Here is a 16,097-nt window from a genome sequence, read left to right on the forward strand (position 1 = left end):
TTGTTTGCGAAAGCCACCAATCGATGTTTCAGACAATACTTGTACTCCAGCACAAGTTTGTTGGAATATTTGGTTCTTAACACGTCGCGGGCGCAAGTAAATAAATAAAGTTCTTGAAAGAGTAAAGAGCGGCCCCCACAAGGCTGAAGTCTGAGACCCCTGTTTGTCTAGCCTTAAACCTTATGATCCGCGAACAAATTCGATTTTGACAACGACAAAGATACAATGTCGATTCCAGGTCTGGGGCAAGCTGCGCCAACGGTATAGTTCTTTGAAGCTTTGTTTTCATGTACAACTGCTGATTAAGAACAGGCTGCCTTCTTAGCACCAATACCTGTAGCACCGACAGTAGTTCACGACCTTCAAGCAAATTCAGAATGGCGCTTTGAAGTCGATATTGGGGAGAAGATCGATGTGAAGGTATGGAATCGCTATTCGAGCCAGTGGCAAAGCTAATGAGGCTCCAGATCCTCTCGGGGACTGCAGAGATCTTCGGGACAGAACTTGCAGTAAACCACCTCTACACATTTCGCGGAGCCAAGTCCTCGATATACACATGGCACGGTTGCAGAATTGAGGTTACGGGGGTATGCGAAGAGTACACAGCGGAAGAGACGCCCATGACACAATATGTCAACACCCATTTCGCCTTGGAGAAGTTACGAGACGAAGCAGAGAGGGACCGTCGTGAAGGTCCAAGGGTACTGGTGGTTGGGCCAACGAATTCTGGGAAGACTAGTTTGGTGAAGCTCTTAGCGGCATATGCATTAAGAATGGGACAACAGCCTATGGTCATCAATACCGATTCGAGGGAAGGCTTGTTGTCAATACCTGGAAGCTTGACTGCGACGCCGTTTGCTTCGATTATTGATGTGGAACAAGGTTGGGGAAGCAGTCCTACAAGCACCTCTACTCCAGTGCCTGTAAAGTTGCCGTTGTGCTATTACTATGGACTGGGTAATCCGGAAGACAACACGAAGTTGTACAAGCCAATTATCACTAGGTTGGCTTTGGCAGCTACAAGCAGACTGACGGACGATCCAGCCATCAAGTCGACAGGCATGATCATTGATACTCCAGGGGTTATAAGTCAAGGTAAAGGTGGGTTTGATCTGATATCACATATTGTATCAGAGTTCTCAGGTGAGTGCAATTCAACTCACTCGGAACCTCTTTACAGACATGATTCGCAGTCAATACTATACTTGTGATCGGCTCCGAAAGATTACACAGCGAAATGCTTCGACGTTTCTCGACGTACCGTACAAGTACAGGCGAAACAATCACTCTTGTGAAGCTTGACAAATCAGGTGGTTGTGTTGACCGAGATGATACGTTCATGCAATTGACGAATGAAGCTACTGTCAAAGAGTATTTCTTTGGTGATACCCGGACTACGCTCAGTCCCCATACGCAAAGTCTTGGATACGATGAAGTCACGGTCTACAAGATCAGAGAAGGTAACACCCTAAGATCTCACCCCCTGAAACTCTAGCTTACCGTTGATAGCACATACCAATTCGTTCTTACCTGGTGGAGTCGAGGAGACGGATCATGGACTCTATGAGAAAGTGGAACCCAATGCCTCAATGCAGCACTGCATACTTGCAGTAATGTATGCATCAGTATCAGATTCTCAGGATACTATTAGGGATGCCAGCGTCATGGGCTTTGTGTACGTAGCAGAAGTGGATGAAACAAAACGAAGATTGAAGGTCCTGGCACCCATGAATACTAGAATGACCGACAGACCAATGATCTGGGGCAGTTGGCCTGAAGTGGCTGTAAGTCTCATGGGCTAATGAATGAAACCTTTGAATAAGACTGTTTTTCTTTTGCTTTTGATGTCACTTAGTAGAATCTCGATGCCCAGAGTAACTGAATCACTTGGAAATGAGGTATCATGTAAGAGGTGATTTCGTGATTCACCGATTGCGAAGAATTCAATGTTCATAGAAGCCCGGTACAATACAATGTAGGATGTCCTGAACGCCTCACACGCCGGTGCCTTGTTCAGTCCATCGTAACCAATTCATTCCATCATGAAAACACCCGCAATGCTCTTCTCTCATCGTCCATCTAACCATTGAGCCCTAATGTCGAGGATTACTGCCTAATCCCTTGACTGAATCTTGTTGTCTCCCTGCACAGCTTGCTCGTAGCTTGGTGGTACGGCACCATTACTAGAACCCTCGGCAGCATTTGTCCACGTTCCATTCGGCTCCTGATGGACAGGTGCTGCCATCGTAGCAGTTGTTCCATAGCCCTGTGCCGTTCCATTTCCACCCTGTTGTCGTCCCTGTTGTCTAGCTGGGACTCTCTGGGTGCCTCCGTTCGGGCCCTGAACCACAATATATGTTACACGGCCTCCTTCGGCATCCCCTGGAATAGGTTCGTAGTAATCTGGCTCGGGGAACTTGGCGATAATGTACCAGGCGTGCAAGAGACCTGGGATATATCCTAGCATGCAGAGACAAATGTTGATGAGAGAGTCGGCGCTGCAGAGGCCAGTCTTGACCCAGACGGCGAGGGGCGGGAAGAGGATGGCGATGAGGCCGAGGAAGATGTCTGCGGAGCACATTTCGAAGGGGGTTTGTTTCGATATTCGATGTTATTTGAAGATGGCGGACTGGCTGATGGTTTTGATGCCTGCGATGATGATACAGTCGAGTCGAGGATGAATGAGAGGGGTCCAAGGTTCTTAAGACAGTGAGTGGCACGATGGGCGTCTTCTGATTGTGTTGCCTAAGACTGTACAACCAGGAGGCGTCATCTTCACACCTCGGAGTGGCTGAGCAGATCAGAGCCACTAGCGGCCGCTAGTTACCCCACGCATAAAGAAGGCTGTCGGGAACAAAAGATTCTCAGATCTGATCCGCGACAAACAAACTCAATTTGGGTTGAAATGGCAGACGTCGACATGGAAGATCCGGACCCTATTAAGGCATCATACGATGTCTTCATCAAACCTTACATGTCCGGCACTCAACAGGTGTATATCCTCCAATTTCCCAATCGCGACTCGAGACAACAATACTCGACGCAACACCAGTCGAAGCCTCTGAAGATGCGTGTAAAGCCTGGTGCGGGTATGGTTGAGCTTGATGTGCCAATGGACACCCACCACAATTATGACAAAGAGAAGGGCGTCAGATGGGGCAGCGCGATGAAGAAGACCAAAGCGAATCACGGTCTACCTGGTGGCTTCGGAATTGGAGGGTCGGTGATTGCTGGGAGAAGACCTAACAATGTCGAGGCCGAACATAAGAGGCAACAAGATCTCATCGCCGACTTCGACCATGCTGTTAGGGAGGAGCACGCCTTGGTGAAACAGACGTTGGGAGGACAAACAATATCAAGTGAAGAGAACACACCTCAGTATATGATTGGGACTTTCGAGAAGGGTATGTTGACTCATATGACTAGCAATTCCACATTTAACAGATTCCATAGACCAATTACATCTTACACCAGTGGATAACATTGTCCAAATGCGACCCCAGTTTCATCACATTGATGCGCAGTCTGAACAAGATCGCTATGGCCGACCAGGACAACAAGGAAGACCCGCTGAAGCTCGAGCTGTTCATATGATGGTAAAGTCAAATATCGATGGCGAAGAAGAGACCACCGATACCATGGCTCAACGGATCACGGCAGCGCAGTCAGAGCAATGGAAGAGTCACAAGTTCATCGACGAAGATGAGGAAATAGCCTGGGCTGCGTATCATAAAAGTCTCTTCGTGGGGGCTGAATATGGAGTTGAGGATCGAAGCGAGGTATTGGCACAGTTACCGAAGCTATTGAGTGCTTTAGATGACGAAGAGTACCTTGATTTCATCAGTGCTCCACGGGATGCTGCAAAGTTATCGAGAAGCAAGAAGATCACGAGAAGCAAGAAGGGCAAGGAAAAGGAGACGGCTGCAGGGCCAGTGGAGAGTGATGCGTCGAGCACGTTGTCAGATTCCTCTGGAGATGAGCGTGAAGTTGTTGCTCCGGCATAATGACTCTGTTGTCTTGCTTGCATTTTCTGGAGCAGTCCAAAAAAAAGATACCCCGCATAGCCAAGAGCTTGCAATGAATTGAACGAATGGCAATATCGTTGACTACATACAACCCTTTTTCTTGATACCTAGTTCGTGTAGCTTCTGACAGTAACTTTCGTTTTCAGAGACTTTGGTAGCCTTGCGTCTCCTTGACTTACCTAGGTAGTTTTGCGGAGAAAAGTGTATCTTAACGCCGAAGTCGATAAGAACGGAAGCTCACGATTAAAAGTGCGGGTCATCAACCGTGGAGAGCTTCGAAGCTCGCCTTGTTAACTTCAACAACTTCCTTTCCTAATTTTCCTTTCGCCCCTTTTGGTCCTTTAGTATGGCCTATCTTGCCCCCATCCATCGGCCTAGCAGCGTCCGCCATGCGCTGAGGTTGAATCTCTTGGATCCGGACATAGAATGCCTTGTCGTTGCGTATGTACATTGCTAGGTCCTCGAAGCTCTTACTGACCAAGCTTGTAGAAAAGGACCTCGAATCGAAATATGGCAACCGGCAGACGATACATTCGTAATGACCGACTCGCACCAGATATACGGCTCGGTCTCTATGCTTGCCAAATTCCGAATCATCGGTGCAGAAACAGACCTCCTCTTCGTCGGCACGCAGCAACTTCAGTATTTCACAATAGCTTTTAATAAAGAGACGAAACGATTAGAAACACGGCAGAGATTCGAGGATATGGCGTACAAATATCTGCAAGACTCACAAAGCCGAGATCTATGCCTCGTCGACCCAACGGGGCGTTTCTTGGTGCTAGCTCTGTTCGAAGGAGTCTTGAACCTGATCAATATTATGAAACCGCGGAAAGGTCGCGTTGAAGATCTGGGTGTGCCAGAGCAGACACGTATTGCGGAGACAAAGGTTCGCTCCATGGCGTTCCTCCACACGGAGACGAAACAACCCAAGCTTGCCCTCTTAATTACAGATACAGTCTCCGGCGATGTACGATTAGTCACATACAGATTGGTGGATGAGAAGATGGCTTGGGCAACATTTGATGCTTCGAAAGACCGAGAAAATGATATTGGTGAACTGGATATGGGCGCGAGCCACTTGATTCCAGTATCCAAAGGCGACAGCAAGGATAAGAGACACTTATCACGCAATTCAGCTGCTTTGAAAGCGCATCTGGGTGGTGTTATTGTCGTTGGAGAGACGAAATTTACCTACCTAGACGATGAAAGTAAAGCCGTTGTGGAGTTCGCTCTCGACGAAGGTTCAATATTTGTGGTTTGGGAGCAACTTGACAATTTGAACTTTGTTTTAGGGGATGAATTTGGTATCCTCCACCTCTTGACCTTAGAAGTTGAAGGCTCCGAAGTTGTTGGTTTGGCCCTACAAAAGATAGGACGGACATCAAAAGCTACTGTTATAGTGCATCTTGGAGAAGGAATTGTCTTTGTTGGCTCCCATGAAGGAGACTCTCAATTTCTCAAGTTGGACATTGAAGCAGCAAAATCTGCTCCTCCAAATCTCGAGACCTTAACAGACTTGGGTCATCTCACGGTGATTCAAGAGATGCCAAATATTGCGCCTGTTACGGACTTTGCAGTGATGGATATGGGCAGCCGAGAAGGAGAAACACAATCGAATGAGTATTCCACCGGTCAAGCCCGATTGGTAACAGGAAGTGGTGTTTTCGAGTCAGGAAGCTTTCGAAGCGTCAGAAGTGGCGTTGGCCTGGAAGATGTTGGTATCTTGACCGACGACATGGACGACGTTCGAGACGTATTCTCTCTTCGCTCTAGTCCTGGTTCGCAAAATGACGATACTTTGGTTGTCTCTCTAGCTGTCGAGACTCGAGTATTCAAATTTGACTCAGGAGGCGAGATTGAAGAAGTTGAAGAATTCAGAGGATTGTCGTTTGATCAACAAACTCTGTTAGCCATAAATCTACCGAATGGGTTCATTCTGCAGATCACGACAGAGTCGGTACGAGTTCTTGGACCAAATTCATCTCCATCTTCTGTTGGCGCAGAATGGCGACCCCCATCGGGCGAAATGATCACTACTGCATCAGCGAATGAGGGCCATGTTCTATTGTCGTGTAATGGTGTTACGCTGATTTCTCTAGACGTGCGCTCGGGACTCCAAGAAGTGGCTATACAGAATCTTCAAGAGGGTGATCAAGTTGCTTGCATCAATGTTCCAAGCGATATTCCAAATGTTGGAATAGTCGGCTTCTGGAAGTCCGGTACCATATCTGTCCTCGATTTAACAAATCTGGATATCGTATACTCTGAAAATGTCCGTCGAAAGAACGATGCCTCTGTCCCGAGGAATATCGTTATGACGCAAATCTTACCGAGGAGTGTGTCAGGCCCAACGCTTTTCATCGCAATGGAAGATGGCATTGTTTTGACGTTCGGTGTTAACAAGTCGTTCCAGCTATCCGGTAGGAAGAGCATTGTTTTAGGTACACAACAAGCTCGATTTCACGTTCTGCCACGATCCGACGGACTCTCCAACGTTTTTGCAACTTGCGAGCATCCCAGCTTGATCTATGGCTCCGAAGGCAGGATTGTCTACTCTGCTGTCACTGCAGACAATGCGGTATGTGTCGCACCTTTCAATGGCGAGGCATTCCCAAATTCAATCGTTGTTGCTGGCTCTGGCACTCTCAAAATCTCACAGGTCGATTCCGAGAGGCGGACTCACGTACGCACATCACCAATAGGATACACAGTACGAAGAATCGCATATTCTGCCCATGAGCGAGCCTTCGGAATTGGCTGTGTCACTCGTAAGCTTCAAAAAGGAGAAGAGACGGTCAAGAACACTTTCCAGCTTGTCGAAGATATGATGTTTGGTCAAATTGGTAAACCCTACGAGCTCGATGGTAGCAACGGGCCTGAAGTCATCGAGTGCGTTATCCGCGCCCAGCTGCCTACCGCAGATTCAGGGGATGAGCTAGCAGAACGCTTCGTTGTAGGCACATCTTTCCTTTCAGATGAGCTGGCCGAGCCAAACCGTCGAGGCCGAATACTCGTCTTCGGAGTGAACAGCCAGAAGACTCCTTATCTCATCACAAGTCACACACTCAAGTGTGCATGTCGGCGCTTAGCAATGCTAGGTGACAAAGTCGTCGCCATATTATACAAGACAGTGGTTGTCTTCAAGTACCATGAAAACAGTATCAGTTCGGCAACACTCCGCAAAGCCGCAACATATCGTTGTGTCACCGTCCCAATGGACATTTCTGTCACGGGCAACACCATTGCTATTGCAGATATGATGCAATCCCTTTCCATCGTCGAATACGTCCCAGGCAGTCTCGGAATCCCAGATACGCTGGAACAAGTAGCGCGAGACTACGCTCCCTGCTGGGCCACAGCCGTAACAGACATTGACAACGACTGCTACCTGGAAAGCGACCACGACGGCAACCTGTTAATCCTCCGCCGCAACAAAGCGGGCGTCACAGCAGAAGATAAGAAGAGGATGGAGATCATCGGAGAAATGCACCTAGGCGAACAAGTCAACGCCATCCGAAGAATCCAAGTAGAGCCCGGTCCTAACGCCATGGTTGCCCCAAAGGCTTTCATGGCTACTGTAAGTCTTCCCCCTCCCCTCCTTTCTTCTATAGCAATACTAACAGCCAAACAGACAGAAGGATCCATCTACCTCGTCGCCACTATCCTCCCATCATCCCAAGACCTCCTTCTCCGTCTCCAAGAGCGTTGCGAATCCCACATCAGCACGCTCGGTCAAATCGACTTCAAGAAGTATAGACGGTATAAGAACGGGACTCGAGAGTCACAGGAACCGTACCGGTTCGTGGACGGTGAGTTGATCGAGAGGTTTTTGGATTGTGATGAGGAGGTGCAGGAGAGTATTTGTCAGGGGCTAGGTCCAAGCGTGGAGGATGTTAGGGGGTTGGTGGAGGAGTTGAAGAGGTTGCATTAGGTTCTGAGAGGGAATGGGTATGAGTGAGTGTATGATGTGTGCTTGGGGTGGGTGAGGATTTGCTGCATTTTCCGCTGGTGGCGTTCCTCCGTTCGGCGTCACGAATCAGACGAGATAAATGCGATGAATAAGAAAGAACCAGGCTATGAAATGCTAGATAGACAAAAATTCATATACATTTGAGTCCAATCTATGAAGCTCTTACGTGGTAGCTACCAAAACGCCTTCAATGATATATTCATCTCAAACTTACCTTTAGTATTTACTCAGCTCCACCAAGATACCTATAAACAACCGAGAAATCCCTCCCCTTACAATCTTCCCTCTGTTCCGCCGCCTCATAAACCTCCTTCGCCCTATCACCTAACTCTAGCTTCGCGCCCGCTTCCGCGGCCGCAATGATAGCCAGTCCCAAATCCTTCTTCATCAAACTCAACCCGAACCCGCCCTGGAAATCTCGACTTGCGGGACTCCCATCCACGACCCCCTTCACGGGATTATTGACGCTGCTAGGCCAGCACTTGCCCGTCGAGATATTAATCAGGTTCCCCAAGACCATGGGATCGAGGCCCCATTTCATGCCCAAATTCATCGCTTCCGCTGTAGCGATATTGTTAATGGCTAATAAATAATTATTCGCCAACTTCCCACTCAAGCCCGCACCCTGCGCTCCACAGTGCAGCACCTTCTTGCCCATCATCAATAAGATGGGCTCGACGCGCGAGACCAACGAGTCGGGGGCTCCAAGCATGAACGTCAGGGTACCGGCCGTGGCGCCCACGACGCCGCCGGACATGGGGGCGTCGACGAAGCGGCCTTGTTCGGTGGAGTGGACTGCGTTTGCGACCTCGCGCGAGGAGGCTGGGTCGATGGTCGAGCAGTCTATGAAGAGGCGGTCTGGGTTCGAGACGTGGGATTCGGAGAGGGGGGGCTTGAGGATGTGGCCGAAGACGTTTTTGACGTGGGAGGGTTCGGGGAGGACTGTTATTGTCGTTTCCTTGTGCTGTTAGCGTTTGCTGGCTCCTAGATAGTGGATTGATGGGGAGGAAGCGGGTGGAATTGATATCAGAGGATTGGCTTTATTGTATAATTGTAAAATCATAAAAAGGTCGCCGGTGAGGACGACCCCAACTTAGATCATGGATAGAACAAACTCATCACATAAGGGGTGCGGGGTACGGCGGTAGCGGGGTAGGGAAAGGTATCAGAGAGCACATACAGAATCCTCAGCAGCATCTCGAACATTGGCAACTGCTTCAACAGCAGCTCCACTCGTCAATGCTTTTGTATCATTCGCGAATCGCTCGACCATCGCAGGATTGATATCATAGACCTTCATGGTATCGGACGACGGGAGCTTGGCTTGTAGGTTCCGGGCCATATTGTATCCTATTGCTGTCCGTTAGAAAATGAAGCAATTCAGAAGGTCGCGTGCAACACATACCCATTTGACCAAGGCCTATGAAACCCCATTGAGCCTGTCTGGACGCCGAAGCAGTGAAGCTTCGACGCTGGACAGATCTCAATGCTGCCCGCACAGCAGGAGCCGATATTCTGACGTTGGACCTCATGATTGATGTTGTGTTGTTGATGGTGTACGAGTAAAGGCTCGGGACGTGTGCGTGTGTGGCTTTCGGGGTAAGGTAAGCTTGTTTGCTTGCTGTAACGTGAGTGAACGTGGGGAAATGGGGAGGAGCAAACAAGAGCTAAAGGTTAGTTGTACCGACAGACCGAACGCGCCCGAGATCATCGCTCGCTCTCACGGCAAAGTGGTGACATAGCACCAGAAGTGAAAAGTGTTTGGTTCCATGCTCCACATAATGTTCCGACCGAGGAATTCTGCCTCGTTAGCAAGATAGCAACAATTTTGAGTATAGTAATTGAATCTCGAGATGTGATGTTGAAGAATGTGAAGAGGGAGGAGGAAGAAAAATTTGGGAGAAAGCTCTCTAGCGAGAGTCTAGAATCTGACAGGGGTAGTGTAGTTCACGTGGTGAGATTTGTCAATGTCCAAGCATGTCTCGGAGCTCGAAGAATGAGAATCTTTTCTCCAAGACTACAGTGGAGAGGAATTGCTCTGTAGGAGTCATTTCGTAGATTGTCTTGAAGATCTATGTATGTCAATGGATAGCCTGGTTGTGGTTATTGACTTGTTATGACAGATCTCAGGTTTCTGTCGCAAGTCTCCTCATCAGATAAAACAATCGCTCAGGTATTCAGTCTTTCCATTAAGTAACATATTAAGTCGTCATATGCACAACTATCCGTTCTAGGTATCTTGCCCAATCCAACACCAAAACATAATACAAGAACGAATGTATGTATCAACTATACACAGCCCTTGCGGCCAACCATCTATTTCTTCTTTTTCCCATCCATACTCTCTACTACCTTCTCCAGCGCCCTCGCAGCTCTCGCTTCCTTCTTCTTGAATATACCATTGAAGAAATTCGGCAGCACCTTCTTGCTATTCGCATGCTCAGCCGCGAACCCAATCTCTGCCGAATTTCCCAACTTCTCCCTCGTAATCCTGACCGCTTCCTCGAGTAACTCAGTTCCGACTCCCTTTCCTCTATACTTGACTCTAACAGTCCAAGCTCTTACCAAACCCTTTCCTCCCGTCTTTCCACTCGCCTTCTTCTTCTTCGCACCACCATTTCCACTCCTCTCCAATCTTAGTACAGCCGCACCCATAATTTCATCCCCAAATCTCGACCCGATGATGATATCATCCTCACCATCTTCATTCTGCGCCCATTTCCACGTCATTTCTTCGGCTGCTGTTAGATAACCTCCGGTCGCACTACGAATGGCGACCAAACATGCCATCGTAACACCTGCTCCTGTCGTAATGACCACTCCAATATCTCCCCTGTCTTTATACAGATATTGACTGATAGCCGCCATCAATCCGATATATAGAGCCAGTATGAGAGGATTGAAGATAATGGCGCTCGCGGCTATGTTCCTCTGTTGCGCGATCGAATCTGCGACGAGCTTTAAGGCGGAGATCTTGTCATCCTCGGTGGTTAGGGGCTTGGTTATGAGCTCTGGGACGCCTTCGAGGGGGTTCGGAGGAAGGAGAACTTCGTCGCCTGCATCATCGGCAGAGGACATGGTTGCGAGTGTGGAAGGGCCGAGAGGTGGGAGAGTTTGCGAGGAAGATGGGTCGAGGAGAGGTGTTGAGGTTGTGGAGTTTAGGGTCGAGGAGGGGAGGACTAGGTTTGCGCGTAAGAAGGAGAAGAAGGCTGGTAGTTATGATGTTAGCTGTGGGTCTTCTATGGTAGTCTACTATAGCACGTGCTGCGTAACAATGGAATATAAATTGAGAGAACTAAAGATATACCTGACAAGAAAACTTTTTGGAAACAGGAGAAAAGTGTGGTGGTAGTGAAGTGTGAAAATCTAAGTATGCAGCCTCGTGGGACCTCAACAACACCAAAAGCATTCGTGAAGAAACAACAAAACAGTTTGCGACAAAACTTCAGTCCTAAATAGCAACGAAGAAGACCCAAAAAAATCTACAAGCTTCCATTTCGGATTCTAGAAGACACGTTGTTCCCACTCACCTGCGCTGGTCTTAAGTCCTGGCACGGCATTGATAGTGTCGAAGACCACGGTATTGGTGTAATTGGTGTAATGGCGCAAATGAAAATCCAAAGGCAGTTCTTTCATGGGCACGTGGTGTCTGGGAGGCATTCTCCCAGTCTGAGAAGGGAAGGACACAAGGCCCAAAAGAGCTAGAGCGGAGATGTGCTCATATATTGGGGATTTCGGCTGGACCGACACACCCTCCTCTTTTTTCCTCACTTCTTTCTTTTCTTCTCTCTGGCTCGTCTTTCTCTCAAAGGCAAAAAGGGTGGTCTGCGAGATGATGCAGCATCATCCGTCTTTATATCCCCGGATCATCCTCTGCGTATAATCTCTGCACGTGTCGCTATTGGCCCAGAGACCCCTCGATAGTTGTTTCTTATCGCTGGTGTTAGTGAGAGGGTTCCGCTGTCGCTTGTGCTGAATGTGGTTGGCAAATGATCGCTTCAGGGATCTAGAACCTGGTATTTGTACTAAAGTAATGCAAATTGTTGGAAATTGGGGGACCTGTGGCCTGAGGTTGCAGTGAAAAGGGGTGGAGGGGTACGCTATGGTCGGGAAGAGTATTCAGATTCCAGCGCGAGTGGTCCCAGTCCTTCCTTTATATATAAAGGAACGCAGGAAGCATCCATCGTGACGAGATAAGAGAATCCCTCTCAACCTCCTTCGAACACAGACCTCGCTCACCCCACCACCATGGCGTCGGTCTCCCACCACCTGATACTCTCAAATCCCTGAATCCAGCCAAACGCCCTGTGGCACAGCGATAGGCCCATAGGCTCAGCGCGGGAAACCCAACGCAACCTCTCAGCGATGGCGATAGCTTTCTTGGCACCGCTGCCAAACTTGTTGATAACGAATCGTTCAGAGCAAGGGGCCATGAAAGGCATTTTGAGCCGATTTATTCCTCAGAGCATGTTTCACCATCTGCGACGTTATCTTCTTGTCATGTCAGCCGTCTGTTTCCGCTCCTCTCACAACCTCAAACTGCAAAACACGCAAGTGCACGTCATATGAGCACCATTCTGTTACATGTGAAGCGCCATGACGAATTTACCTGAACTATCTGGCGAGGGAGAGAGAGGGGTTTTCTTTCTTTCTTTCTTCTTACCATAACCGAGGATATGAAAATGATTTGTGTTGAGGAGAGAGGCTTAACGGATCTGTTATGCATGCCTATCAACACATGCAATCAGCCTCGCTTAAGAGCTGACAGCGGATCTTCAAGAGTTCGATTGAGTACCGACATGCAAGGCATCTCGGGAGCTGAAAAGATCGGCGTTCCTTTGGTTATCTTTTGTGGTAACAGAACAAGAAAATTTTCAGTGGCAGTCCTGAACCTAGCCGTCGAGACATCTTCACAGCTGGATGTCTATTTGAGTTCAGCATTGAAGGTGCGCTGAACTGGAAATGCATTCCTCTCAAATGGTACAATTTGTTGTCTCCTGAAATCGAGATGCAAGTGCTCTTAACCAGACAATAATTGTACAAAACATCCGTCGATGAAGCTTTTGCCAAGTTTCGGCTTGCGTCGAAAGAACCAAGATTCCCCACACCCCAACCTTCTAGCCAAGTTTTTGTTTGCTCACTTGGTCATTTGCTTCAATATACAGCTTGTGGAAGAATATTCTCGGCTGTGCTGCTATATGTGGAGTTGAGAAATGCATGTCTTTTTTCAATACCAAGAACTTGACTCATCGAACCGACAAACATTGCTGTTTTGGACTTTCCACTCCCAGTGCCTTTTTGAGTATATGTTGTCCAGAGAAGTCATGGCCTCGGTGTGGGGATTGTTTTTATAATACCGTTGCATGGCGCAACCTCGCGGCTATCCTCAAGTGCCTCGTACATCTTGAGATGGTGCTCCTTCTCTTTCTCTCGACATCAAAAAAGTGTTCGAGACAATGTGTTGACTAAATTCGTACCGTACGCATGTACGACGGGCGATTGCATTCTGATTGATCAATTTTCAGTCACGTGAGATGCTTCAACTTCCAAGTTGCTTCGATTTACTTCAACTTGAATAGTAAAAATTTATGATTCATGATGAGGGGAAAAGGGAAAGCATCTATTCTCCTGAAACTACCTGGAAATGAAATTGGGATCGAGTTCCACGTCTTCGAGGTCGTGATGGTTCAGGCTCAGAATGGTAGGCACGCTGCAGCACGCGCTAAATTAGCGTTCTATGTTGATTGCCATTTACTTTTCTGGCTTTCAAACTTCTGCACTTCTCTTTCTCATCCTTTCACAGCTTCAGACCAGGTGTTCGATCATCAGTCCTCAAGTCACTGCCAGTAATCTTATAGACTTTCCTCTTGCCAAAATCGAACATCTTTTCCTACCATCCGTCCCGCCGCTCACGGAGTGGCATATCTTCTGCTTCCTGACTGCGACGCCTTTTCAGTTCCGCTTATTCCGAGGAGTTTCGAACATACGAGCGAAACATTGCAGTATCTCGCGGAACATATCGATATGGATCACCAGCGAACTCTCCTTGGTCTGCCCCTAGAACTTCGTCGCGCGATTCTCGACTTCGTGTACCCCTCATCTTACCAAAAATATCCAGCACCCAGGATTCCTTTCAACAAATCACAGAACATAGACTATGGACAGTTTCCAACGTACACCTTAAATTTTGGATGGTTAGTCCATTATCACAACACGATCCTCTTCGAACAATATCCAACACTTGGTGTCAATCATATTCTCAAGGCCGAGACGCTACAACTCATAAAATTATATCAACAGAAAGAGACCTACGAGGTCGATCTGATGCTTGTCAACGATTCTGAGCTGTGGGTAACTTGCCTGAGTGTGCCAATCCTGATCAACAGACTGGAAAAGCTCAGGATAACAGTCAGAAATGCTGGCTTTGTTGGCGGACTAAAAGATCACGAACACGAAATATGGCGTCTGCCACCATTGATCGACCCTTCAGCTGCAGATAAAAGCCCTCAGTTTCGACGCGCACTTTCCGATATCCTCCTGGATCTTCTGCAGCGAGGACGTGGCAGTACAGCTCTTTCTGGGAGAGCGATAACCGTCAAAGAATTGACCATCGATGTACGACGCGTGAGCGTCGTGGCTCCGTACAACAATTCTTCGCGGGCTTGTTTTCCCGGTACGCCATATAACCAGCTCTGTGCCATGCGGCGCACCATGCGGTGGAACGAAGTATTTCTCAATCCTCAAGACATACTCGATCCTGTAGTGTATCACATGGACGCCTGTCTAGTCCGCCATGGGGTTAGGAGAGAGGATGGGCATGCCGTAATTCCAACAATATTCGAATGTATTGGGGACATAGCGGTACTCGAGAATGGAGAGGAGAAGACCAGATACCAGCTCGAGACGTACCTATCTGGGCTGACATATGTTCACAATCGTATGATTATGACTTCTGAATTTGTTACTCTCAATGGACTGAGAGACCCCGAATCGATTGGTGTTGATATAAACATAACTCAGAAAAAGTTCGATGGGTGGAAAACACGAACAAAAGCAGCACGTTCTGCTCGTAAGCTAACGGTATCTAAGGAAGCCATCACGAGCTGAGGCAAACCAAAGGACTTTACGTTACAGGGCGTTTGCTCAGCCTAGTCCGTACTAGCAATTAGCCAAGCATTAATATCAACAGCCCAGGATGTTTGAAGCTTCAAAGTGATCTTGTATTCTGAGGCTAGATGTAAAATAGACATAGCTTAACCCAGCTTCATCCAACTCTGTCGTCTTTCTCAGACTCAGTATTCTCAACGATTTCTTCCCACTCATCGCAGAGCTCCAACGTCTCCTTCCTCCTCACAGTCTCTAAACAATCCCTGCCAAGCGGCAATCTCTTCGGCATCGATTTACCTCCTTCTACACCCTCCCCTTTCACAACATCAACCATGATTTTAGCAGCTTTCTTCGTGTCACCTTTCTGCTTCCTATTACTAGCTTTCAACCCAGCTTGCACCCTCCTCGCCAACTCTCCATAATCTACATCCTTCGCGAATTCACTTTCCTTACCCGAAGAAGACGATACGTTCGTCCTAAACTCCCCTGGCTCGGAGATAATAGATTGGATTCCCAGGTGCTCCGTTTCTCTTTGCAAAGTCTCCACGAATCCCATTCCTCTGAGTCAGACACTCAAAACTAGTTCTCGGAAAGAGGAAAACAAATAAACCTTCCAAAGCAAATTTACCACCAGAATACACACCCGTCCTCCCTTGGGGATGGCATTTTGGGGGTTGGGGATGAGATGGGAATTGGGAATTGGATTGATTGTAGGGGTAGGATGTGTGAAGGTAGGAGGTGGCGCGCGAGGGGTGAGAGTGGGACGGCGTCTAGACATGTTGCGAGATGGCCCACATTGTTCTTCGCTTCCCCTGAGAGCACGTGGGACAGCGACTTGACTTTCGTTGCTTATCATGTCTAAGTTTTGATATGTTTACAAATTCCCTCATTTGCCTTAGCTCAATTTTCGCCTCTGTATATCTAGAGACTTGATGTATTTAAAACTTAGAGCTACTGCTGTTGTGTAGGAGCAATCACGAAAGCAGATTTGG

General features: G+C 48.0%; 8 protein-coding genes across 8 annotated transcripts; 4 read left to right on the top strand and 4 right to left on the bottom strand.

Annotated features, from left to right (window-relative positions):
- The first annotated feature begins 29 nt into the window (after positions 1-29).
- Positions 30-1,829, top strand: LY89DRAFT_707611 (Clp1-domain-containing protein). The gene is made up of 5 exons (XM_018217619.1): positions 30-261; positions 313-420; positions 468-1,143; positions 1,194-1,460; positions 1,510-1,829. The coding sequence occupies exons 1-5, from the start codon at positions 226-228 to the stop codon at positions 1,800-1,802; spliced, it is 1,380 nt and encodes a 459-aa protein (XP_018070628.1). The 5' UTR covers positions 30-225; the 3' UTR covers positions 1,803-1,829.
- A 132-nt stretch (positions 1,830-1,961) lies between these two features.
- Positions 1,962-2,667, bottom strand: LY89DRAFT_685299 (UPF0057-domain-containing protein). The gene has a single exon (XM_018215057.1). It carries the CDS (start codon positions 2,579-2,581, stop codon positions 2,114-2,116), a length of 468 nt encoding a protein of 155 aa, XP_018070629.1. The 5' UTR covers positions 2,582-2,667; the 3' UTR covers positions 1,962-2,113.
- Positions 2,668-2,878: 211 nt separating this feature from the next.
- LY89DRAFT_782563 (uncharacterized protein) lies at positions 2,879-4,153 on the top strand. The gene is made up of 2 exons (XM_018222593.1): positions 2,879-3,404; positions 3,454-4,153. Exons 1-2 carry the CDS (start codon positions 2,906-2,908, stop codon positions 4,002-4,004), a joined length of 1,050 nt encoding a protein of 349 aa, XP_018070630.1. The 5' UTR covers positions 2,879-2,905; the 3' UTR covers positions 4,005-4,153.
- A 218-nt stretch (positions 4,154-4,371) lies between these two features.
- LY89DRAFT_646785 (uncharacterized protein) lies at positions 4,372-7,959 on the top strand (the record flags this gene model as incomplete). Its single annotated transcript, XM_018211934.1, has 3 exons — positions 4,372-4,466; positions 4,515-7,605; positions 7,660-7,959. The coding sequence occupies 3 exons, from the start codon at positions 4,372-4,374 to the stop codon at positions 7,957-7,959; spliced, it is 3,486 nt and encodes a 1,161-aa protein (XP_018070631.1).
- A 182-nt stretch (positions 7,960-8,141) lies between these two features.
- Positions 8,142-9,868, bottom strand: LY89DRAFT_617415 (3-hydroxyisobutyrate dehydrogenase-like protein). Its single transcript, XM_018210801.1, has 3 exons — positions 9,404-9,868; positions 9,179-9,348; positions 8,142-8,956 (listed from the first exon to the last, which is right to left on the bottom strand). Exons 1-3 carry the CDS (start codon positions 9,528-9,530, stop codon positions 8,222-8,224), a joined length of 1,032 nt encoding a protein of 343 aa, XP_018070632.1. The 5' UTR covers positions 9,531-9,868; the 3' UTR covers positions 8,142-8,221.
- A 446-nt stretch (positions 9,869-10,314) lies between these two features.
- LY89DRAFT_586297 (uncharacterized protein) lies at positions 10,315-11,634 on the bottom strand (the record flags this gene model as incomplete). Its single annotated transcript, XM_018209360.1, has 2 exons — positions 10,315-11,207; positions 11,529-11,634. 2 exons carry the CDS (start codon positions 11,632-11,634, stop codon positions 10,315-10,317), a joined length of 999 nt encoding a protein of 332 aa, XP_018070633.1.
- Positions 11,635-13,596: 1,962 nt separating this feature from the next.
- On the top strand, positions 13,597-15,192 carry LY89DRAFT_719036 (uncharacterized protein; the record flags this gene model as incomplete). The annotated part of the gene is made up of 2 exons (XM_018218461.1): positions 13,597-13,699; positions 13,955-15,192. 2 exons carry the CDS (start codon positions 13,597-13,599, stop codon positions 15,103-15,105), a joined length of 1,254 nt encoding a protein of 417 aa, XP_018070634.1. The 3' UTR covers positions 15,106-15,192.
- A 70-nt stretch (positions 15,193-15,262) lies between these two features.
- LY89DRAFT_782568 (uncharacterized protein) lies at positions 15,263-16,039 on the bottom strand (the record flags this gene model as incomplete). The annotated part of the gene is made up of 1 exon (XM_018222594.1): positions 15,263-16,039. Exon 1 carries the CDS (start codon positions 15,659-15,661, stop codon positions 15,263-15,265), a length of 399 nt encoding a protein of 132 aa, XP_018070635.1. The 5' UTR covers positions 15,662-16,039.
- Positions 16,040-16,097: the final 58 nt, after the last annotated feature.

The sequence above is a fragment of the Mollisia scopiformis genome (assembly GCF_001500285.1).
Source record: "Mollisia scopiformis unplaced genomic scaffold LY89scaffold_13, whole genome shotgun sequence".
NCBI classification, from domain to species: Eukaryota; Fungi; Ascomycota; class Leotiomycetes; order Helotiales; family Mollisiaceae; genus Mollisia; species Mollisia scopiformis.